We start from the raw sequence: 26,317 nt of genomic DNA on the forward strand, positions 1-26,317 counted from the left end.
CCTGTGGCTGGTTACCTTCCCTTGTCATCTCAGAAGGAACATTAGGCAACATTTAAAAATAATTTTAAGAATTTGAAAAAGGAAAAATAATATCTATTTTGCAATAGTCTCCAAATTATTTGCCGAATGAGGAATTTTTTGGGAGATCACAGTGATTTCCCATCGGGGCTCCCCTCTGGCTTTGGCTATCATCAGCGACTGCCGTCTCCAAACTTTTGGGTTCTACTGAGGGTAGGCCGAATTGAACCCTATTGGGTTGGACCCAATGGGTTTTTTTGAAAAAAACCCATTATTTAGCCCACTTTTCGGTTTTTAAAAATTTTCTGAGAAGTTTTTTAAAAAATAATTGATTTAAATACTTTCACAATTTAAACTTCTTTTTTATTTGTTCTTCCACCACAGACAATGGACATAAAAAGTGAATTTTGAACTTTAATAGTATTTCTTAACTCTTAACGGCGTTAAAAAAATACTTCAAAAATTTTAAATAAATGTATTTAACTTTTTTCTTAACTGGGGTCACTAAATTACTCAAATTAGCTTGACTAAGTCCTGTCACGTCTGATTTTCTCAATATATGTAGGATTGTACAGAAGAAACTACTCTAGCTAAAAGGCTTTAATGTGAATTATTTTCTGCAAACCAACACATCACAAAATCTCGAATAAACAAGGTATATTTTTTAGAAATTAGCAGATTTTTCAAATTGTCGACAGAAAACAGAACAGAGTGTACAGTATTTTCATTATCTTACGAAAAAGTTTAATATTTCTTACTCTGTACACAGGAAATAGAAAAACAGGCAACATAAAATTCAAAGAAATGTTTTGATTAAGCTGGAATTCAGTAAAAAAGGATTTAAACTACTTTAGGTTCTACAGTAGTTTTGCATAACAGAATGAAATACAATAAAGTAAAGTGCAAAAAAAAAAAAAAAAATGTAGTAATTAAAAACAAGAAATAGATTTTATCACTTGAGAAGTAACTTTGCCTTAACTGTTGGTAATAATGAAAACCAAAAAATCTGAAACTTCACCATTCTTGTCTTTTGTCGTCTTTTATACTTTTGTTCAGAAAATGCTGAATTTTAACTAGTTTTCCTCCTTTTTTTACCCGAAGACAATTTTCGTGCTTTGTCCATATACTTACGCTACAATATGTTACAAGTACCCCACATTTTCCCTAAAAAAAGACAAAAAAAAAAAAAAAAAAAAACACATTTCTGTTTAAAAACCCAACTTTAGTTGAGTTTTATTTAAAAAACCCAAAAAACCCTGCATCCATGGGCTTTTTAAAAAAACCCCGGGTTTTTGCCAACCCTGGTTCTACTGTGTATAAAAAATTTTTGTATTAAGACTTGTCAAGCGCTTCTTTAGTACATTTCTTGATAGTTTAATAAGCATAATATTATGACATTAACAATTTGAATTTCAGGATGAAAATATGCATTGTCAGTTGAAAGACTTTCATAATAAAATGAAATGTGCTGTTCGATTATGTGCTGAAGAAAACCAAAAGGTAAGATGATGAAAATCAAATTTTGTTCCACTTACTGATTATTGGACTGTAATTAGCATTATAATTTTTAACTCTCATAACTTTCTTATAAAGCTTGTTGATAAAGAAGAGAAAGAAATTAATCATCTTCTAAAAATTCTCTTTGAAAATGCGAAAAGGAATTTTGATAGCACTTTGTTTGAGACTGAGGTAAGTAATATTTTTTATTCACATTGATAATATTTTAATGTGAATTGTTACTGGCCGTAAAAAATATGAACAGTTAATTTGGTGTGTATAATTATGCTCTTTCAAGATAAAGTGGGTTACAGAAGTATTCACTGTTTATAAATGTGCATTGAAACTACCTGTGATTCGTAACGGTGATCGTTATTTATTTTTTGAATACAATCCTTTTAAATGATGACCATTTTTTGACAACTAGAACTTAATATTTTTAACACCATATGAAATGAGATTTTAACTATTTATAGTAGGGGGAACCCAAAGTGTTTTTGGGGATTTACTCAAGCGGGTCAGATAAACATAGTGGAGATACCTTACATTGTGTTGAGTACCTACACCAAATGTTGGCCTTTTTTGTTGGTGGACGAGTCTAGGACAGCCCATTCGATTAGTAAAAATATAAATAATCATCAGATTTATTGAAGCACTTCAGATTAAGATAGGGTGTGTTAATTACTCGCTAAAAAGTATACATTTAGAAAATCTGACAATTTGAGTGTGACGTACGGGTGTGGAAAGGTTACAAAGTTGCAAAAAACAAAACAAAAAAACGTTGTCTTGGCACTTTTGAGCGTGGTTGGTTTTTCTTTTTTTCTAAGAAAAAAAAATACAAAATCTTGAAAAAATATAACCGGCCGATGTCTTGCACGGTTTGTAATATGAGCTGATTTACCCATATGATTCGCCTAAAGAAACAACCAGGGCATGCAAAGGGATCTAGACAAATAATATGGCTATCTTGAAGCATATGGATTACTGACATTGGTTATTGGCAGTATGGTTACTGACGTAAACCAAAATATCAAAACACTGTTATGAAAATTAACTGAAAAAATGTCACAAGTCAAAGAAGAAATAAGGATCAACAAACTTAAGAGCTTAAGTTTCCAAAATTAAAATTAAGGGCCAGAATGCCATGATCTATTTGTTTGGGTTCTCAACCAATATCAACAAACCATCAATCACCAAAATGTCTTTTGTCACAAGAAACTGAAATAAACATACTATATACGATTCAATTTTTGAATCTACAGTTAGCTTTACAAGTCCTATGTCTGCTGCTAAAAGAAATACTTTTTAAATAGTGATGGAAGCTGCAAATGGGCATAAAGGAAGAGATGCTCTCATTATTGCAAAACTGTAACAGAAGTAAAAGTACTGAAATGCCAAAATTCAACTTGAAAAAGACTTTTATTGCCAAAAACGGTGTAGGTAAAACTGTTGGGAAGCAAACAGAAATTTTCTGTGCATCCATCCCTTCATTCATGAGTTCTGGGCTGTTTTACTTTGGTTTTGAACATAAAGCAAACAGAGCTGCATAAAGTTTTTGAATGGCATATTTCAAATTTTAAAATTTATAAGCAAGCAGTAGTTAATTTATAACTCACAAAGCATCTAAAAATGCATCATATGAGTTCATTATTTCAGTTTAGTACAGAATAAAAAGTTTTTAAATGTTTTGACAAAATTTATTTAGAATGTTATAAAACAGGAAATTGCTAAAACTTTTATTGATTCGTTGAAAAGGAAGGAATTCTAACACTGACCTCAAATTTTTTTATGGGAATTATCATTGAAAATAGAAAAACATTTTTTTAATACTAATTTTGCTTAAAAAAAGAAAGAAAAAAGCAATTGGTCGAAATTTCAATGCCATTGTGGCAAATCAAGAAATGGTTTAAAATTTTTCAAATTTTTTGTTTGCATTTTGCTATACAAATGGCACCTTTTCTGCGCTATCTATCACGAAATTAGAAAAAAGGTATTTTCAGTATATTCTAGTGCGCATCCCTATGCAGCAAATGGTCTTTGTACCAAATTTCATGAAAATTGACGAACAGTCTTGACCCTAGGGACGTGACAGACATCCAAACTTTCTGCTTCATCATTAGTTGAGATTGATTGTACAAAGAATATTCATAGCATTGTACAACCCAAATTCAAAATAATAGGATACTTCTGACTTTTTGAAAAAAAGTTTGTTCTAACCAAATATAAGTAAATTAGGAAATTAAATGAACATGCCACCTTTCTTAGACCTTAAAGTGTGCATTTCATTTCAAATATACTCAATTAAAAATCTTAGACAGAATAATCCAAAAGTTTATAGTGATGAAGGTTTACATTGAGTCAAAAAATTAGAATATTCAAATTAATGGGGGAAAAAACACTTTCAAATGAAAAAATATCAGTACTAGAATGCATCATTTTTTGCTGGATTCAAAATGCTTTAATCCTTTCACACCGGGATTTTACCACCTGTTTACATTAATCATTTCTGACCATACCTTTCCATACCTTTTAAAATGTGGCAACGAGCTCAATTTTTTGGCAGGCACCAGGTCTTGAACCGCTTTCTTTAGGTTTGACGTTGCCACAAATGCTTGATCGTATTGAGATTGGTAGAGTTGCTTGATGAGTTTAATACCGAAAGTCCTCTTTCTGTTTAAAATCTGAGTTGATTTAGAGACATGACAAGGAGTAGAATCTTGCCGAAAGATAAAACGTGTCACTAAATGTCACTGCTGTGCTTTAGATGACGTATCACGCAGTACTACTGATAAACAGCGGAGGTCTCACACTGTTTTATTTTAAGATATATTTAATTTCCTAATTAAAGCAGCCTTTATGCACCCACAAACCGAAAAGGATGTGTCAAGTTGGAGAGAACGTCTTACACAAGATTTCTCATACGCTTTTCTTTTTAAACGTTAAACCCGAACACCTTTTTTTGTTCACAGATATTTCAAAAAAATATTCATCACAGAATATAATACTTTTCCAACCTTGTTGCCCCTATATAAGCTTCTCTTTGCTCTAGGACAGTCATGCACGTTTCCGCTTCATGTTTATCTTTGGTCTTCCTTCGTAGACCCACAATTGCAACTACAGTTTATTTAACCATCCAAGTGTAGTTGGCGTGGACAAGATAGCTATACATTCTTTCCAACACTTATGGACGTAAGAAGAATTTTTCAAAGATTATTTTGGACAATTTACTTTAACTTGAGTTTGTCTCTGCTAGGTGTAACAATTTCTCTACCTCGTTCACTTTGGTTACTTTTTAGTTGGTCAGTCCTTCTATATTCCTTTAAAATCTTACATACCATAGATTGTGAAACGTTCATTTGAATTGAGTTGGTTAGTTTTTTCTAACTTTAAGAAATGATACAATATGTGACTTCGTTTTTTCCCAATTTATTACCTTGAGCCTCATTTTACAAATACAAATACAAATGTGACGACCAGCAACAGGCTCTGGGCCCAGCTAGGCTGGTCCTAGTCAATTAATTAGTCCCCAATGAAGATCAATGGCCCTCTTAAAGCTATCCACTTCCTTGCTCATTACCGCCTCTTCCGGTAAGCTATTCCAAGTGCCCACGACCCTGCTAAAGTAGTAGTTTTTCCTGATTTCCAATTTAGCCTGAGATTTAAATAGCTTAAAACAATGACCCCTTGTCCTGCTTTTCCCGCAAAAATTTAATCCATTTACATCTTTCATTTTGATAAATTTAAATAACTGAATCATGTCCCCTCTGACTCTCCTTTGCTCCAGGCTATACATGTTAAGCCTATTAAGTCTGGTATCATAATCTAAATCTGAGAGTCCCCTTACTAATTTAGTTACCCTTCTTTGAACCCTTTCCAATACAAAAATATCTTTCTTCAGATAAGGCGACCAAAACTGAACAGCATACTCCAAATGAGGTCTTACTAAACTCCTATATAAAGGCAGAAGAACTTTCTTAGATTTGTTTGAAATAGATCTATTGATGAACCCAAGCATTTTGTTGGCTTTGTTACTAGCAATACTGCACTGTTGACTAAACTTGAAGTCCTGATTTATAAAGACACCCAGATCCATAACATTTTCTGCATGATTTATGACTGAACCCTGTAAACGATATCTCATACGCTTATTTCCATGACCTAAGTGTAGCACTTGACATTTCCCTACATTAACTGCCATACCCCATTTATCTGCAAACTTAGTAATATGATCTAAATCCTCTTGCAGCTGTTTTACTTGTTCTTCATTTTCGACAATCCCCATAACTTTTACATCGTCAGCAAAACAATTCATGCTTCCAGAAATATTTTCATTGATGTCATTCATAAATATAATAAACAAAAGAGGCCCTAAAACTGATCCCTGAGGAACCCCACTTAAAACATCACTCCAATTAGAATGATTTCCTCTCACAACTACTCTTTGCTTCCTACCAGTAAGCCAATTTCTAACCCAAAGTAAAGTTTTTCCTCCTATTCCAATGTCAGCTAACTTGCTGAGAAGAGCAACATGCGGTACCTTGTCAAAAGCTTTTTGAAAATCAATATAAACAACATCCACACATTTTTTGTTATCTAAAGCTGAGGTAACCTTGTCGTAGAAATGCAATAAATTAGTAGTACAGGATTTACCTTTCCTGAAACCATACTGCAAACTAGTCAACAGACTATTAGTCTCTAAGAACATCATGATCTTAATTTTGATCAAAGTTTCAAAAATCTTACAAATCACCGAAGTCAAACTTACAGGTCTATAATTCCCAGCAATACCTTTAGACCCCATCTTGAAGAGTGGCGTTATGTTAGCCAGCTTCCAGTCCTCTGGCACCGTCCCCGAGTTATAAGAAGCATTGAAAATATTCAAAATAACATCCACTAATTCCTCTGCACATTCAACTAAAATTTTTGGATAGATATTATCTGGTCCCGGAGCTTTAGTTGCTTTAATCTTTTTCAAATGAAATAAAACCTCCTCCCTGGAAAATACAAAATCCTCAAGCTGTATAATAGCTTGTGTCTTGTTAGTGTCAACTGTTGAGATACAGTTATCGTTAAACACACTGGAAAAAAAGTTATTTAGAACATTTGCAATATCCCTATCGTTTTGGATTAAATTTCCATACTCATCAACCAAAGGCCCAATTTGACTGTTTCGAGCTTTCCCAGAATTAGCGTAAGCAAAAAACCTCTTAGGGTTCCCATCAATGTCATCTGCCAGCCTTTGCTCCAATTCCCTTTTCTGAATCCGTACCAAATACTTAAAATTTCGCCTTGCCTTACCATACTGGAGCCTCTCCGCACTCTGACCAGTTTCTTTAAACTTACGAAAAGTGGCTTGCTTATAATTAAGAGCTTCTTTAGTCTTCCTGGAGAACCACATAGGCCAAATATTGGTACTAACACCTTTTCTCCTAAATGGAACATAGTCCCCAACGGTTTTAGCAAGTTTATCCTTAAATTCCGTCCACTGCTGATCTACGTCGCTATTTTCCAACCCTGACGAAAAAACCTCTTTCAAGCTCTGCCTAAGTGCAACAAAATCGGTGTTTCTGAAATTGGGCACAAACCTAAAATTATCATCTTTGCACACTTCAAATTTAACCCGAAACCTAATGCTGTTATGATCACTATCTCCAATATGCTCCCCTACACTCAACCCCTGAACAAAACTACCTATGTCACAAAAAACAAGATCCAAAATGGCCTCCTCTCGAGTTCCCTGAGTTACAACTTGATCTAAGAAACAGTCACCAATTACTTTTAAAAATTCCTCTTCTTTGCCATTACCAGGATAAAAATTATTCCAATCAATACCCGGAAAATTGAAATCCCCCATTATGATAACGGATCCCTTACTGGACATGTCACTAATAATACGGTACATCTGTTCATCTTGTCCCTGGTTTAAATTAGGTGGCCTATAAATGTTTCCAAAGCGTAGCTTTTTGCCCTTACTGCTCATCAACTCCAGCCAAACCATATCAATATCAGTAGGCTTATCATTTATGACCAATTCATTGCAAATAAAATTGTCTCTGACATAAAATAAAACCCCACCACCTCTTTTACCTACTCTATCCTGTCTGAACAAATTATACCCAGCAATATGTAATAACTCTGCATCAGATTCGGTAGCCCATGTCTCTGTAATTCCAATAACATCCAACTTCTCATCCATAACTATGCTTTTCAATTCATCCATCTTGTTCCTAATACTGCGAGCATTGGTATAGAAAACTTTAAGCATGCCTAAGTTGCTTTTATTTAACACCCTGAAATTTCCTAAATTACAATTGTTAACATTACTACTCTTGTTCGTCACTTTATTTCCATTTCTAGCAATACCCAAAAACATTTCATTCTCTCGATACCTGGTGCTTGAACCATGCCCCCCATTCCAACTTAGTTTTTTGACTCCGAAGCCCTTAAAATTAATCCACTAACCATTTTGACCCCTGTAGAGCTCAGATGCAGGCCATCCCTAGCAATCCAATCCCGTTTACAGTGACTCCATACATCAATGAACCTGATACTGCGCTTTTCGCAAATTGACTTCAGTAGCAAGTTCATACACCTCGCACGTTGATTTAGCCAGCTCCTATGCACTCCATACCTGGGAAGCAAACCAACCACTTGGACATTCGTCGAAAAGCTGGTTGCTTTATCCAACAGGGATTCCCATTCCCTAGAAAACTCCTCATTTTTACTGTGGCCTACATCATTTGTTCCCACCCACAAAGTAACCATGTCCTCCTTATTCAATACTCCCTTCTTTTCAGCAACCATATTAACGTCTTTTACCCTAGCCCCTGGTAAACAACACCTAGCCACCTTACGCTTAACTCTCCCAACTGTGTTACCCACCTCCCTTACCATAGAGTCCCCCAAAATTACACCCTTAGTTTCCCAATCTAACTCCTCATTTGAAACTTCCCCCTGAATCTCTGGAACATTTATACCCTCTACAACTGGCCTACACCCTAATGCTGACTGAGCTTCCAAAACTAGCATCTTAAGTCTTAAGTCTGAGAGTTCAGCACATTTAGTGCAAATATAATCCTCCTCAAAAACAGACTCATTTTCCCCCTTATACAGGCAGAACATATGACATAAATCACAAGAGATCCACCTGTCCCCCTTCCCACTCTTTACCTCTTTCATAATGCATATAACACCCATTTCTACTCAGTGAATATGTTCCAAAAGGCAAAACAGAAAGATAAAAATGCAAAAAAACACAGAATAAATACTAAAAACAGCAGTAAATAAACAGAGTTGCTACACCCAATAAAGCACACAAAATAAAAAAACCAGGAGATCACCACATGTTAGGCTTAGCTCCAAAAAATGCAAAAACACTTCAAGAATACAATAACAGCAAAAAATGAGCCCCCAAAACACAATAAAACTAAATTACATGATAAAGTGAAGTAAAAAAACCTAAAACTAGACAGTAATAATGAAAAATTATAGTAAAAAAACACTTATCAAATTAGCAGCAATAACACTCCAAGCAGTGTTCTTGCAAAGCAGTGCCTCTTCTTTGAGCAATAAAAGGTTTTTAAAGGAGCGTAAGATTACCCGGGCGCCAAGCTCCATGCTTTTGACAAACTATCGGTTTTCAGGTATGCAAATATTTTTGCTATTTTTTAAAATTCACATTGAATGAATAGATTATTCTAATATTTTGACCCATATGAAAAATCTATTTCTTCAATGTATTAATGATTCATAAGTTGTTAAAATAATATCTCAAAAGTTGTTTAAATTGATTCACCCATTCATGAATAATGTGTTTTTACTCTTTAATTTGCATGAGTCAATTTTTCCCGATTTAAGGAAGAGTTTTGTCCAAACAGGTCTGATATTCTATTATTTTGAATTTGGGTTGTAGACCAAATCAGATGAATTGCAGCTCATGATTCAGCCAGGTCAAAGTTTAGCAAATTGATCTAAGCTTTGGTAAGGTTAAAGCTTCATTCCCTCTGTAATGATAACCACTTTCGTAAAAAATTTCACTTTTTTGCTAATGCCATTCTTATCGACAGGTGTGAATTTCCCTCTTTCTTTCTTAATCAAAGCTAACAATATTGCTTTTGAACATGTGCTGGAAAAAAGTGTGCTTAATATGCCATTTTTTTCCGTTAAATATTATTTTTTAATTGTTAAATAAATTATTAAAAAATAATAAGATTTCTTGACTGTTATACTTTACTCTGTCTGATATAGTTTCTTTTTAGACGACTTCAAAATATGTTTCTAAGGAGTTAGAAAACATGCAAAAACAGATTTCCTCCAGCTACTTTGATTCAAAAGAAAAGATCAGAGCAAATCTTTCCTTGGTACCAGAAGTAGAGCGGTGTTCTATACAGCTACAGTCTGTTCCACAAAATGTATTACTCGTTAGCGACAGGTGCCTGAACTTAACTTCTGAAGTTAATGCTGTGAAAACTTCAGGTGAATCAACTTTTTTCATGAATAAAACTTGTCTTTGACTTGGTTGAAGCTATATTTGAAATAAACATTGATTTAGATGTCAAAACAGACTTCTTTTTTGAATTATGGTCTTCCCCTTTTAAGCTAGCTTCTGTCTAGTCCCCGTTTTTGACCTTATAATGCATTTTTCTTTTGCATTCGTAAAAAACGAGTACAGAAATGTCTATTTGCAAGGAACTGACTACAAATGAAGGCCCTCTTTAAGGTGGGGTTCATTAAATTTTAATCGTTTGTGACAAGGCAGAGGAAGTAAATGACAAGAGGAACATACAATGGGGAGAAAGGGACATCAAGCTTTTTTTGATAAGAACGTTTAATGAAAAACAGTGTGATATGTCGCAAAGGGAATAGGCGTTATGGTGAAATGTGAAACTTTGCGACAAAGGGGAGAGCGATCAAAAATTTTCAAAAGTGCATTTGTCACTTTTTCCCCTAAATGTAAACAAATCCCAAACATGATTTTTTAAAAAATTACACTATTATTGCGACGTCCAGTGTTTTTGAAGAGACAATTTTTAATGTAGCAAGAAGGATTCGTTCATTTGACTGTTTGGAATTTAATAATTCTAACCGCAGTGGTAAAGCCAACTTACTCAATAATATGAAACTTATTAAGAGAAGCATTGTTCATGCAAAAGTTTTACGTATAATCTGAGTTCTGCAGGATCATTTCATTTGGGAAGATTTCGACAATTGTTAAATTGGCGGGCGCTCTTCATCTATTGGCGTCAAATTTTTGGCACCAATTGCAGCTCGAGAAATGTTTTTACTTTGCAAACGAAAATAAAGAGTAGGGAAATGTATATTTGCATACGGTTGCCACAAAATAGAGACGGTCCATGAATAAAGTTCCGGTTTAAGGTGAGGTTCACGAAATAGTTACAGTTTGTGACAAAGGAGAGAAAAGACGATAAGAGGGGCATACAATGGGGTGAACGTGACAACAAGCCTTTTTTAATAGGAACGTTTATGAAAAACAGCGTGACATGTGACAAAGGGAGGAGGAGGTATAGTGAAGTGCAAAACATTGTGACAAAGGGGGGAGAGGCTTAAAAATGTTGAAAAGTATGACATCAGTTATGCCCCGCCCTTAACTATAAACAAATCACAAAGTCGACCTTTTTAAAAAATTGTACTATTATTACGACGCCCAGTGTTTTTGAATGGTCAGTTATATTTTGACAGGAGTTGAGTTCGTTCATTTGATACTTGGAAATTTATATTTCTAATGACAAAGAAGCAACTTACTCAGTAATAGTAGACGTTTTATAAGTAACATTGTTCACACAGAAGTTTTACGTATAAATTGAGTTTTGAAGCTTCATTTCATACGGGAAGATTTCGAAAATTGGATAATTGGTGATTTTTATCCATTGGCATCAGTTTTTTTGTTTCCAATGTCAGCACGAAAAATGGTTTTCCTTTGCCTACGTAAACAAAGAGTAAGGAAATATTTATTTGCATAGGGTTAGCACAAAGCAACATGATATCCAAAATAAAATTATTCAAGCCGGCAATTTGTCGACCACACCAATTTCTCAATGGGGTTGTTTCCTTCAATCAAAAGTACTACTTTTAGTCACTGAAATAGATAGAATAAGAAGAAAAAAAATGTTGAGCCAGAAAAAACTTTCATTTTCTCAACAGTTGTATTTTAAAAACTTTTTTGAATGCCCGATTTTAAAAATAAGGTGTGGTCTTTATGATGTTATAAGTGATGTACTTTGGCGAGCGACTTCATTGCCATGCTAAATATTTACGGTTTGCTCTCAACCGCATTTTCGGGTTATGATAATTTGCGCTGTGCGCTAATGGCATCAGTGAGTGGCATTTTATCGCTTTTGATGCCAAAAAATTAATTTCAATCTGCGCACTGATTAAAATAGTTGTTAAAAATATTAAATTTATTCAAATTATTTAAAAAATGGTTAAACCCTTTGTTTTTAGGCATCTTCTTTCAGTAAAAAATACTTTGAAAATTTCGGAAACAACCCCATTACCGAAATATCCCCTTTCATCCATTTATTTTGAGATTATAGGTAAAAAGAAAATTGGAATAAATTATTACTGTGGTATTGTGTGTTTGTATAAAAATTGTTATCTTTTCAGATATGCAGTAAACATGAGTAAGAGTAGAAATAAAAATGTTGGAAATAGTTAAATTCATTAAAGTTTTCTCAAATATTCATTTAAGAATATGGTCGAATTTCGACCACTGGGCGAACACTAGTTCTCATAAATAGCTAAAATCGCAAATTGTTTCAAACATGTTTTTTTAATATCTTAAGCTGATTTCTAGGAATAAAATATTCCTCACTCATCTAAAAAAAATAATAATAATAAAAACGAACAAATAAAATAGGAGCACCTTTTAAACAAAGCAGCAAATACACTTTTTTCCATTAAAAGAAATTCTTTAATAGCTTTCAAAACAAAAAAATAATAAATAAATAATAATAAGCTCATTAAAATATACATCATATGAACGAAAAAAAAATCGTTTCTTTTTCCCCTGTTGCTAAAAATAATTTTTTAAATGAATTAATGCACTTACCAAAAGAAATAAAAACAATAAAATGTCAACTTAAAGAAATAATTTTCATTGTCAAAAAAAAAAAAAAAAATTGTCTGCGCATATCTTTATGTAGAAACATAAATGACTTCGAGTTCATTCACTGAAAACTGAATACCTAAATTAAAACTTTAGCGTGAAAATAAAAACAAGTCATATCAATAATAAGTATTTCACAGTTAAAACCATAGCTGGGGAGTCGGAGTCAGTCATTTGTCCTTTGTGTATAAATTTTTGCCAAAGCTACGAAGTCGGAGTCGAAGTCCGATTAATTGTCGGGCACAGGAGTCGGAGTCAGGTGCCCCTAAATTCTCGGAGTCTGGAGTTTGGCGTCAAGACTTCTTTCCAACAAAATTTGTTTGAAGTAAATCCGCCTTCAAGTACGGAATCTACATTGACTTTCTGTTTCCCCATAAGCGCTAATGTTAAGGGATTGGAACTGTTCAAAATTGAAAAATCAAATAGATATTTCAAATACAAGTTTTCATTAAAAGCTTTTTCCTACAAAGTTTGTTTGAAGCAAATTCGCCTTACAGTTCGGAATTGCCTTGAATTTCCCCGTAGGCGCTAATGTTAAGTTTTTTTGAACTGTTCAAAATATAACAAAAAATAGTTCAAATCAAAAAGTGAAATTAGGGAATGAGATGACCTCGCCGAGATCTTTCAAACAAAAAAAAGTTTGTTCGAATTGGACAATTGATTCAAAAGTTATTAGGGGGGGATAGACAGACAGACCAACGGACATTTTCTCCCATCTCAATACCGTACTTTCCAATTTTTAATTTTTTGATATTTAATTATTTTACCTTTTTTTCACTTTTTTTTTTGTTTTTCGCGATGTTATTAAGATGCATTAAGCCTTCATTCATGCTTTTTTCTTCTTTTTCTGACTTTTACTGGGAAAGTAGGCTAAAAGCGACGTCCAAGAGTGATCAGCCTCCATGAATGACCACTTTTAAGAGAGTGGTCGCCTTAGAGAAATTTCAATTAGTAAATGAATGTCTATTTAAACTTTAGTTTATTCTTTGAATAAAACAAAAATTCACAAGCAACATTATTTAAATTTTTATTTTTAGAAATGAATTTATTGGATCTTTCCATGTCTAATTTGAATGCTGCAGCAACATTTACTCCAAACAGAGTTGTAAAGAAGCTGAATTCACCAGAAGAAAGAAAAAAATTAATTGATAGAATCCAAAAAGTATGAATTTCAAATTTAAGTATATTACTAATAAAACTAGTATTTGTAATGCATATTAGATTGAAACAATTTGAAACTGAGGCTTTTCCCTTTTGCCTCTTAAATTTGTTCTTTGTGCCCGTTTCTTTCAATGTCTTTGTCGATTCCCTGCTAGAATACGTATGATCTCGTGATTGTTTTATTTTGACTACGCCTAAATGTCCGTGATGCAGTTCATCTAAAATTCTTTCTCTATACAGCTTCGGAATGCATACATGTTGTCTGTACATTATGCAACCATCTTGCAGACTGTACTCCATCTCCCTTCCCTTCAGTTCACCTCCACTTTCCAGGATTCGTAATAACGGACTGAGTTCTTCATCCCTTTCCGTTTCTTTGGCTAAATCTTTTGCTGTCGCTGCCAGCGTTTCAATTTGATGTAATTGAAAGATATCAATGTCATCACGTATAGCCAATTGTTCCTAATCCATTGGTAAACGTGAAAGAAAGTCTGCATTGCTGTGTTCTTTAGTTTGATGATAAATAATGTCAAATGATTGCAGAGTCAACGCATAATGCAATAGACGTGTAGCAGCTAAAACTGGCAAGCCTTTCTTTGAGCCAAAAAATTCCAGTAGGGGCTTATGATCTGTAATTAGCGTAAATTTGGTATTTTTCATGTAGAGAAAACATTTCTTTACTGCCCAGACTATAGCTAATTCTTTGTCCATTTGAGAATATCACTGTTCGGTTGAAGAAAGCGTTTTAGATGCAAAAGCAAGCAGACGTTCTAAACCATCCGGAAACTTATGTGACAATACTGCTCCCAGTCCAACTGATGACGCATCAGTTGCCAACAAAAGTGGAAGTTCCGGGTCGTAATGTGCTAAAATTGTTTCTGAACCAATTTCGTCTTTGACCCTTTGAAAAGCATCCTTACATTTTTTATCCCATTTCCAGGGAACATCTTTTTTTGTTAACTCATGCAAAGAATAAGCCAGTGTAGCTATCTTTTTTGAAAAGTATAAATAAAAATGTACCAACCCCCTAAATGATTTTACTTCATGGACATTTTTGTATTCCGTGGAATTTTTAAATGCTTTAACTTTTTCTGATGTTTGGGACAGTCTTTCAGAGTTTTTCTTATACCCAAAAAATTCTATTTCTTTTTGAAAGAATTTACTTTTTTCTTTGTTAATTTTTAACCCATGAACGCGACATCTTTCAAAAAATTCTTTTAATCTTACTAAATGAGTTTCAACATCTGGAACTGCAATTCTAGCATCATCAAAAAATATTTCAAACCCCTTTAAAACCTGAAAAACACTTTCAATGTATTTCTGCCAGACCGCCTGAGCGGCATTTACCCCATACATTAACTTTTTACACAAGTAACGTTCCTTGTGTGTATTTGTTTTAAATAATTTTTTGACTCCCAGGGTGCATTTTCATTTGCAAATATGCCTGAGAAAAGTCAACCTTGGAAAACACCTTGCCATCACTCAGTGATGGGAAAATATCTTCCATTCTAGGATTCTAGGAAGCGGGTGTTGTTGCACTTTTAAATTCTTATTTAATGTTACGGAATAATCTGTGCACAACCTATCTTTACCATTTGATTTAATAACCGGTACATTCTGAGTTGCCCAATCTGAAATATGTACTTTTTCAATTATAATTTTGCGTTCCAATCGGTCAATTTCCTCGCCAACCCTATTTTTCAATGCAAAGGGCATGGGCCTAGGTCTGCAGAATATAGGACTAGCATCAGGTTTTAGCTCTAATTTGCATTCGTAATTTTTAATTACGAATGCAAATTACGCTTTAAGCTTGAGTGCTTGTACAATTGCTTCATTTTGTTTTATGAGATCCTGAACCAGGGCCTCCATTACTTTTCAATCCAAAATGAAAATATGTATAAATTTCCTACCTTGAGCTGTCTTCGGGTAATTACCCTATCCTTTTTGTTGTACACAGAATTTTTATAGCACTACATTAAACGTTGTGTTTCGTAACACATGTTTCGTAACATGCTCGTCGCCACTGTTATGGTTCCTTTTATGGAACCTATGCAATGGGTTATTGATCATTCACACATTATAACACTAGACTTTTCTATTCTAATTACTACACTGACTATATACAAGACAGTGTGTGTCGCCAATGTGCACATTTCTGTAGTTCGTTCCGATCTGATCTGCTCTGCTCTGAGAGGATGTTTTCCCCAGTGACATCAGACTCTGATGTCACTACAATTACAATAGCGGAGTTTGATACACCACACCATCCATTACGCATCATAGAACGAGCTTTTCTCAGGTATGTGAGTTTTCTAGCTCACTTTTTCATCCATCTGTAAAAGAACACCATCGAAAAAAATTAATTCGAAAAAAATGTGTCCTTAACTATTGGTGTAAATGAAAAAAAAATAAAGATAGTAAATTTGAGCTACAGCATGTGGAAAACAGACCATTAATGTAACTGATTTTGATAGCTACTTTGGATGACAATATATTTTACAAAATTATTATCTATGCTTTGAAACTGTAACCTATTAAACACAGGTATTTTCATAATAGAATTTGGAAATAAAAGCTTTTGAATAATGTTTGCTCAATTTATGATAACGGGAAATCCAGGAAAAAATTTCGCCACTATGTTTACAAGACTGCAGAGTCTTGCGGGCAAGAGTTTACATGAGCTACACAAAATCTAATTAGCTTAAACTCGCAAAAATAATTGTAACTTTAAAATAAAAATTATTATTAATTGTTTTTTAAATTTTTAAGAGTTATTTTCTTTACAATTAGCTGTTAGCTTTACAACGTGCTTCACATGAAAATAAGGCCTCTGCATTTGAAAAATGAAAAAATATCTCATCCGTTTCGGTTGTGAAAGAAAAGTAAGTATTGGGTATATTTAACTAATAATATCTCAAATTAAATCGATGCATTTAGTAATGTGAGAAAACAGATTTATTATATCTGCACCTCAGAGTCAGACTGACGTAAGTCACATCATTACTACTGTTGGAAATAAGGAAACATTCTTGGTCATGTGCCATGTAAATATTTTTCTAAACGAAATTTGTTTTGACATCTATTTTAATGTGCTAAAACCGTTTCTGTTCACTTCTGAATTGAAGAAGAAATACTTTATGGTTTGCATGCAACTGAGCAATCGCAGTAGCGATTCAAGGTGTAAAACATCGATGAAGTGATTATTCTTCCCTTCGATCTTTTCTTTACTACTCGCGGGTAGGTGCATGTAAGTGCAATTGGTAAATATATGCCCAGATGGCAAATGCTGGAAAATATTATTGCAGAGTCGGCAATCATGTGAAATATGAACTGAAATTCTACTTGAATAATCATGAAAACGTCTCAAAATAACTTTTATAAAAATTTATTCAACTAAAACCATAAAACACTATTGTAACTTACAAAAACTTAAAAACAAACTAAAAACAAACAACTACCCACGAGTAGTATTAAAAGAAAAGATCAAAGGAAAGAATAATCACTTCATTGAAGTTCTATACCTTGAATTGCTACTGCGATTGCTCAGTTGCATGCAAATCAAAAAGTATTTCTTCTTCAATTCAGAAGTGAACAAAACAGTTATAGCATATTAACCTACATGCCAAACCAAATTTAGTTTAGAAGAATATTTACATGGAAGACAGGAGGCACATGACCAGGAATGTTTCCTTATTTCCAACCATTCGGCCCCCTCATAAACCTCCTTTCCTTTACAAAAGGAAAAGCTTTAGAATATAATACGAAACTTACATTTTTTTTTTTGAAACCAAACTATGAAATAGAAAATACACTCCTACAAAATTCAACAACTTTATCTTTAACTAGAGGCTTTGTAAAAATGTCAGCTTTATTAAGTTTACTACAGTCGAGTCCCGCTACAACGCGATCCGACTTATGCGAAATGGCTATAATGCGAATTTTTCACGAGTCACGAATTTTAGAGCTAACGCGAATTTTTCACCCACAACATGAATTTTTTTAGAAGGAAGTATCAGCTTCGTTATTGGCTACTAAATATTGATTTCGTGAATGTTATTACGTCCCTTTGAGCATCACTGACAGCCAAAGTTCCCATGCCAAACTAGTCTAGTGCATCAAATAACCATAATGGCACCTTAGTGTCACCTTCCTCTAAAGTTAGAAAATGTGAAGAAGAAGAAAGTTTCTGATAACTAAATTTAAAAAGGCTAAGATTCTCGATATGCTTGAACAATTACAAAACGTCGACGGTAGCGCAACAACAAGTGTGAGTGAATTTTCCATATGTGCAATTAAAAGTCAAAACAAAAAAATATCCGTAAAAGTTTAGAACTTATTCGTTTCAATATTGAAGCTTGCAGAGCAGTCTAGCGAAATAAAAATAATGAAAATGGAAGCTATGCATGCTCTTTCATTGTGGAATTATAAAAAGATCAGGTAGAGGAGATGTAACCACAAATTGTAACATTTTAAATAAAAGGTGAAGCGTATTTAAAAATGTACTGGTTTAGAATAACGATTTGATCTTGGAGCATAAATCATCACTAGTATCCTCATTTTGTAACTCGTAAATATTGCTACTGTATCTACTGTACAGTACTATTTTGTGCATCATTTTAATTTTACTGCATGCATTGCGTACCGTGTTGTTTTATTTTATATCTTTTATTCCCATTTTGTCATTCATTTTGTGCATCTTAAGTATTTCATGTTGAATAACAGTTTTTTATTTTTTAAATACAGTAAAAGTTCAGTTCTTTATGGAAGAAACTGTAATGGTTAAGGAATGCTTTAGAGCAGTTTGAGAGGTGTTTATAAGTGCCTAAAAGTATTTGGTATGCTTTAAAAAATTTGTAAGCATATATTTTTCTACAACGCGAAATTTCAACTTATGCGAGGAGTCTTGGAGCGCATCCCTCGCGTAAGTCGGGACTCGACTGTACTTATATGTTTAATGTCCAATACTTTATCATTCAGAAGATTACTAATAAAATGAAAATTTATGTCTATTTGTTTAGTGCGATGATTCTCAATAGGCGACTTTGAAAAATTAATAGCAGCCTGGTTGTCGCAATACAAAACTTTAGAGTACAAAACTACTAATCGAATTTTTCTTGAACGGGTCTATAAACCTTCCTTATGAACCACTCTATTAGTGAAAACTGTGTGAAATGTTTAAGGTTATCGCAATCAGACAAACAGAGGCGACATAAAACTTTGTTTTGTAATATGTAGTGATCAGGGTTCATACTCTATTTGGATGAAAAAATTCCATGCCTTTTTCATGACTTCAATGAAAATTTTCATGACCTCTTAAACTTGATAATTTTTGGAAATGAGCATTAGCAAAGCGTCTACATGAATGCCACAACCTCATTGAAGCACTTACTCATAATGGAAAAAATATAGGCGTACACTTAAAAAACTAAACTCTTCTTTTATTTGTTTTCATCATGTAAATTTAAGTAAAGTAAAAATCAGTGAAACGAATATGATAATGCTTAAATGTCTGATATTGTTTTTATAAACAGGCAGAATGATATTGAATGGGACAAAGGTTGAATGAGTCATCACCAAGTTTCAATAAATTTGCTTCAAAAGTTGCCTTTTAGTGTCAACAGTGCATTTAATCATCCATGTTACTTGACAGTATGTTGGTTCTTTAAAGTAAAGCCACATAGTTTAGTTTTTTTTTAGGTTTCTATATTAGATCTTTTTCGAAAAAACCATTTAGTAATGAATCAATCTTCTGATTCAAAAGTATACTTGTTTTATTTATTTGCACATTTTCAAATGCATATAGCTTAATAGGTTCAAGAATTCCAGAACATGTTTGATTCCTGACATTGAATGTAGCAGTGGGTTGCATGGATTAGTTTTGCGGGCCGTATGTTGGGCACTACTGTTTTAGAGTATTAGAATCCCTCTTTTTCTGTATTCTATCGCCTGACTAAAGATCTTTATTTTCTAAAACCTTCAACAAATTAAGATGAACTCTGATAAGTTTAATAATAGAGTTCTCATGAGAGATCGAATCAAAATCGGATGCAATTAAATTGCTTTTTTTTTTTTTTGAGTGGGCGTGGAGAACGTGAAATTTCGCTACTACAGAATATGAAACATAAGAAGTGTTGAAAATAACAGTAAATTCAAAATAAGTGATGTCCAAGCAGTAAAATCACACCGCAAAAAAAGGCAAGCAGCTGCGACAGAAGTGGATGCAATAAGATTTCAAAATTCAGATTTGATTTTGGGATCGTTCAATTTTCCACTTTTAATAGCTTTTATGTGCTATACTGTTAAACCACTCAATATTTCTAATGCTCCTTTAATTACTGTTACTTTCTCTTTGTCAAGGACATTTTTCCATGACTTGAAATAAATTTCCATAACTTTCAATGAAAATTTCAATTTTCCATGAATTTTCCAGGTCTGAAATTCGCTTATTTTTTTCCCATGACTTTCCAGGATTTCCATAACTCTTACTAAGCCTGAGTGATACATGTACAGACTGTTATGCCCCCCCCCCTCAATAGAAGGTGGTTTCTGGCTGCCCTAGTGGTTGTAACTGAGAACCAATTCTTATCTTTCAGTTTTTAACGTACAAGTAATGCCACACTTACTATGCTATTAGCACAACAAAAATTTGAACAGAAACAAACTAGGATTTGCGTGTATTACCTGAAAAAACTAGTTTAACTCATATTAAACTATAGCTAACTTTAATAATGAACATAATTTCATTATGTAATTCACTCTCATTAAATTTAATTGAATTTTTTTGCACAAGAATACAGTATTTTTTCTAAAATTGCATACCATAAATAAGTTTTGAAACATTATTCTCGATTTATTTTTAGTTATTGTTCAACAATTGTTTAAAATTCTCTTAATTATCAAATTAATATTAAAGAAATTTCGAAAACCCCTGCTAAAGCTTGTTTTTGTTTTCCAGTTTTTGCACTTGTCTTGGCAAAAATGCCATTTTGCCAGCAAAATGACCAACCCTTTATATACAGATGTATATATAGATAGATATTTATTTGATCAGCAGTGTTATGGTGTCGGAATGCTATTCTTGTTCTGCTTCTTAAAAAATGAATTCTCCTTTTAAATAAAATTAGTGATGATCCACAATTATTGCTGCCTGGTTTTCCAGTAGTGGAAAATTTAAATTCACCTCTAACATATATATATGTGTGTGTGTTATTGGTGAGAACTAAATATGACATCTTATCACACACAAACGTTTAATAGACAAAAATACATAAAAACATAAATTACCAGTAGTAACATAAATAATAGTAGGTCGTCGATAAGTGATTTCAATCTGTTTCCTGCGTCACATCTAGGAGACTGTATCTCTCCACCTGTATATGTAACAGTCAAACCCGCTTAATGGAATAGCCATTTTGACACGAAAAAGTATTAATAAGCGGGATATTCCATTACCCGGGATCAAAATAACACAATGCATTGATTTGGTACATTGAAAATACATTAAGCGGGATATTCTTTAAACCAATATTCTAATAAGCGGGCTCGATTGTAGTATAGTTCAAACAGTTCTGAAATTATTACTGTTTATATGTTGGGAAAAACACCACATATTGCTCATCCAGTTCTATACTGCCATGAGTGCAAATTTTTAGTTTTTAATTTATGGTGGTATTGCAGTGTTGTTATATTACAGATTGGACTTTGAAATGAAATAAATTTTAACTTAATAATAATAAACATATATTAAATATAATATAGTTGGAATTAATACCCATTAAGATTTTAATATTTTTTAATTCTGTTAATTTTAGGTTGTATCAAGTGAAGTACAAATGAATTTCTTCAAGACAAAGGCATTTGAAAAATAACTTTTAAATTTATTTTAATGTTTTTACTATTTTTATCTTGTGCACATACCATTTTAATCTTTAAGTTGTAAATAAATTTAATTGTATTTTTTACCTTTTAGTTTTTATTTTATAATACTTGTTAGTTTTAAAAAATTTTATTAAAAAAAGCCTGAATTATATATTTTAATGACTAGAAATGTCATAGCTGCCAACGTTGAAAGATGAAAGTGACTGATGCATAAAAATATTTTTTTAAATCTAAGTAGAAATTCTTAAATTGAGTCTATATACGGTGAAATTCGAAATTGAGATTACTATTTTTAACTTTTTAACTGAAATAGAAAACTATAACTTTTAGGTTTGAAGGGGGAAAAAATGTTTTAAAAGATATACAGTAGAAGACGGTTATAACGCACACCTTTGGACCAGAGCTTTTGCATTATACAGTTTTTTGCGTTATATAGATCATTTTGCAAATTTTGAAACTAATATTCAAAATATATCTATAAAAAAGCACTTCAGAGTGAGTTTTATCTGCAATGGGTATTAAAGCACTAACATTACAATTAGTCATTCACAAACAAATATGTTTCGCAATTAAAAGAAAGTGAATATCCTGCACTTCTGCTAGCTTCATGTTTTGCATAACAGCTACATCTTCAAGAGCTATCTGGTATTTTCTGCTTACTATGAATACTAATTTTCATTTAAAAGCTTTAAATTAAGATGGAAAGATGAAAAACTTCGAAAATTTAATTTGCCTAACAATTTTTATGTTTGCAAAGCAAAACAGAGGGATTTTTTTAAACTTCAAAAACCTATTGTTTACTTCTGAAAAGTTGTGCGGTTTATAGAGAATTGCGTTATATAGGTCGGCGTTATAAAGGCATTCTACTGTATTTGCTTTTTGTTCCCTCTGGGTCTTTTCACGTCAAATCGCGTAATGCCATGTGTCGTCATGCCTCAGATTTTGTCCATTTTTTAATGAATAGATTGATATAAATGATATAACCTGAATTTTTTTTTTTTAATTTCGATTTTTCATCACTTCTTGTAGTCGCCTTTTTGGCATAAATTTAGAAAAATCTCTTAATACCTTTATTTTTAAATCAATTAAGCTAAATTAGGTATCAATTTCAAGCTAATGCTTTTCTCCTTCAGTATCAAAAACAGAAAATATTCTGTGAATCGTGGGGTGTTGCCACTCCTTATCAAAAGTCTTTTTATGCTTTTTCAATTGGCAAATTTAACAAGTCATATCCCGTAGAACCAACTAATATCTGCATCATTTTTTCTTTCTTTTTTTGTAGCTTGTTATCTAAAAAGAATTAGAAGGTTGTTTTTTGTTGTTTTAAAATTAAAAATTCAAGTTTGTTTTTCAGAAAATTTACTTCAAATACACGTTTTCCATAACTTTAAAGCCCTTTTGAGCTTAAAAAATCCCAAAAACTTTTCAGGACAATTAATACTGGAAACATGAATGTGTTTGGTTTGCGAAACACCTGACAATGATCATCTGCTGATACATTACTCATCCAGCCAAATCTAGATTTCTCTGAAGAAGATTAAATTTGCTGATTGAAGTATATTTAAAAATATATTTGAAGCTGATTTTAAAATTGATAAAAATCAAACAGAAGGCATTAAAGGAAACTTTGTAAGTTGTTCTGCAATAAAAAAATAAATAATGTGCAAGATAACTTTTAATTGAATTAAGAAAGTGTAAATTTTTAAAATAAATGCTATCCACATAAGCTTGCCATTCATTTACATCTTAAAATAATTTAATCTATTTTTTAATCCCATTAAAAGTTATCTTCCATTTTTTTTCTTTATTGCAGAACAACTTTCGAAGTTTCCTTCAATACCTTCTGTTTATGAGCTCTTTAAAAAGATGGGAAATTAAACACATTTTCTTTGTATCAAAAGATGAGAAAATCAAAATTTTTATTAATTTAAAAATAAGTTTAAGAGATTTTAAAATATACTTCAATCAGCAAAAATAATCTTCGGAGAAATCTCGAGTTGGCTACATGAATAATATCAGAGCAGATGATCATTGTCATGTGTTATGCAATATAAACAGGTTCATGTTTTAAAACTTTTTTTACAGTTATTCTTTTTGTCTTTTAATGTCGAGAAAAATACAAAATGTTGCCATTAGAAATGTTTTTTAAGATACAGTAGAAAACCGTTATAACAGACACCTTGGGACCAGAGCTTTTGTGTTATACAGGTTTTTGCATTATATAGATCATTTCACAAATTTTAAAACTAATATTCAGAATATATCTATATATTAGCACTTCAGAATGAGTTTTATCTTCAATGAGTATTAAAGCACCAATATTACAATTAGTCATTCACAAATAAATATGTTTCACAATCAGAAGAAAGTGAATTATCCTGCACTTCTTCTAGCTTCATTGTTTGCATAACAGCTACATTTTCAAGAGCCATCTGATATTTTCTTTTTACTTTGAACACTAATTTTCATTTTAAAACTTTGAATTAAAATAGAAAGATTAAAAACTATTTTAAAATTTAATTTGCCTAACAATTTTTATGTTTGAAACACAAAACAGAGGGAGTTTCTTAACTTAAAAACCTATTGTTGACTTCTGAAAAGTAGTGCGGTTTAAGAGAATTGCGTTACATAGGTCGGCGTTATAACAGTCTTGTACTGTATTCTTATTATTCTCAATATTTAGTATATTTTCAATCATAATCATAAGTTTTTTTCTTCTTTTGTGTCAAGTCTGAAACTGGGGTTTTTGCACAATTCTTTTCCAAAGTGAACAGCATTTTAACAAGTTCCGACCGACACATATCTGACTTTAGATAAGGAGTGGCAACATCCCACTAGTCACAGAATACCTTCTGTTTATACTGAAAGAAAAATAAGTATTAGCTTGAAATTGATACCTAATTCAGCTTAATTGGTTGAAAAATCAAGAAATTAGAGATATTTTTCTAAATTCATACTGAAAAGGAGACTCCAAAAAGTGATCAAAAGTCGAAATTTTAAAAATCTCCAAATCGCAATTTTCATTCAAAAATTCTAAAAAAAATAATTTGAGCTTGTCTTATAGATATCCATTTGTAAAAAAATAATGGACAAAATCTGTTGACATGACAACACGGCCGAATATTTAATTGGGATGATTTGACGTTGAATGATCCTCTTGTGAGTGATAATGTTTCCTTGCAGCAGGTAAACAATTCCGAAATTCAAAGGAAAATCTATAACATTTTACATTTTTTGAGACATAGTTTTAAGAAGAAAAACAAAAGTGATTCATGCTAGTGTGTGAAAGATTTCACTTTTGTGATTTTAAATCGTCTTACTGTTGGGATTTTTCTTGAAATTTTAATCTGAAATAGGTTGGGATTTCGTTGTTTGGATGAAAATTTGGGATATATGGTCGGCACCATGCTGAACTAACGAATGAAAAATCCTGTTTTTTAAATTCAACGTTTGCTGTAGTACTCAAAAGGGGCTACTGGTTATAACTACTTCAAACAATAGTTCTTTTACTCTAAAAGTTACCTATGAAAATTAGAATGTTGAAAATAATGAAACGCGTCAGATGTAAAAAAATTATATTCAATGTTTTGGCTCTCCTGAAAAGTGCCAATTTTCACATTCATTTGCTTAGCATGATGCCGACGATATGGATTTTATTAAGGGGTTTGGGGGAAGTCATCGAGAGTCGGGAATCACCTGAATTAATCTGGAAAATTCACAGCTGTGAAAAGTTAGTAGTTTAGTTCAAATTGTCTTAATTCTTTTAATTTTGGAAGATTTCAATAATAGTGTGCGCCTAAAATGGCATTGATTGTATGTAATCAAATTAATCAAAACTTCTTGGCTAATATCAGTTAAACCAATAATTAACATAAATTATGTATAAATTGTTAAGAAAATGATTCAAAAAGCTATTTCAAAGTCAGAGCGGAGCTCTTTCATTGTGCAAGAGTATATTCACATAAGCTTTTTAGCTATGATACTTCAATAACTGTCGATAGATTCACTGCAGAAATGGACTAAATCACATAAAAACAAAAAGTGTGACTTATTTTTCAGTGTTAACCCTCCTGGTGGCATGGCTGAGTACACTCAACTTGGTCTATGAAGTTTAATAGTGAATGAACATGTTATGCAGCTAAGAGGGTTAAATCACAGTATTGGCCTCACTCTCCTGAGCCCCACATATGAAAAAAAAATCATTTTTTATTTAAAAAAAAAAACAAAAAAAAAAGGTGGGCAAAGCTTTTTCAAACCCCGAATTTTTAGCGTGAGCTGTATGGTATGTCCAAACTAGGTCGATAACCATAGAATATTAAGATTGGTAATGAGTTAGCTAAAAATATAGATAATTTTGTGAGCCAACATTGCAAAGAATAAACAAATTAGTGTTCTAAAATCTGTGTAACTATAAAATTTGCAGTTTGATATTAAGCTATGCAGGTTTGAGGGAATGTAACTCATTAAATGTAGGCATTTAAATGTATTCAGCATTTTTACATTCAATTTATAAGCACAGTCGGACCCTGGTTTAATGAATTCACTGGGACTGAAACTTTTATGCGTTAAATCGGGGTGATTTGTAATATCGTGGTGTGAAAAATATATATAAAAAAATGCACTTTACCTAAAACCCCT

At 32.4% G+C, this 26,317-nt stretch overlaps 1 protein-coding gene across 1 annotated transcript in view; it reads left to right on the forward strand.

Moving 5' to 3' along the window:
* Positions 1–21,705, forward strand: part of LOC129233151 (uncharacterized) — a 35,154-nt gene extending 13,449 nt beyond the window's left edge. The window contains exons 7-11 of the mRNA XM_054867220.1: positions 1,435–1,518; positions 1,612–1,707; positions 9,774–9,990; positions 13,678–13,802; positions 21,613–21,705. Of these exons, the coding sequence (XP_054723195.1) occupies positions 1,435–1,518; positions 1,612–1,707; positions 9,774–9,990; positions 13,678–13,802; positions 21,613–21,669 (579 nt within the window). The 3' untranslated portion in view covers positions 21,670–21,705. The remainder of the gene's footprint in view (positions 1–1,434; positions 1,519–1,611; positions 1,708–9,773; positions 9,991–13,677; positions 13,803–21,612) is intronic.
* Positions 21,706–26,317: the final 4,612 nt, after the last annotated feature.

Source organism: Uloborus diversus, unplaced genomic scaffold, assembly GCF_026930045.1.
Source record: "Uloborus diversus isolate 005 unplaced genomic scaffold, Udiv.v.3.1 scaffold_213, whole genome shotgun sequence".
Taxonomy (NCBI): domain Eukaryota; kingdom Metazoa; phylum Arthropoda; class Arachnida; order Araneae; family Uloboridae; genus Uloborus; species Uloborus diversus.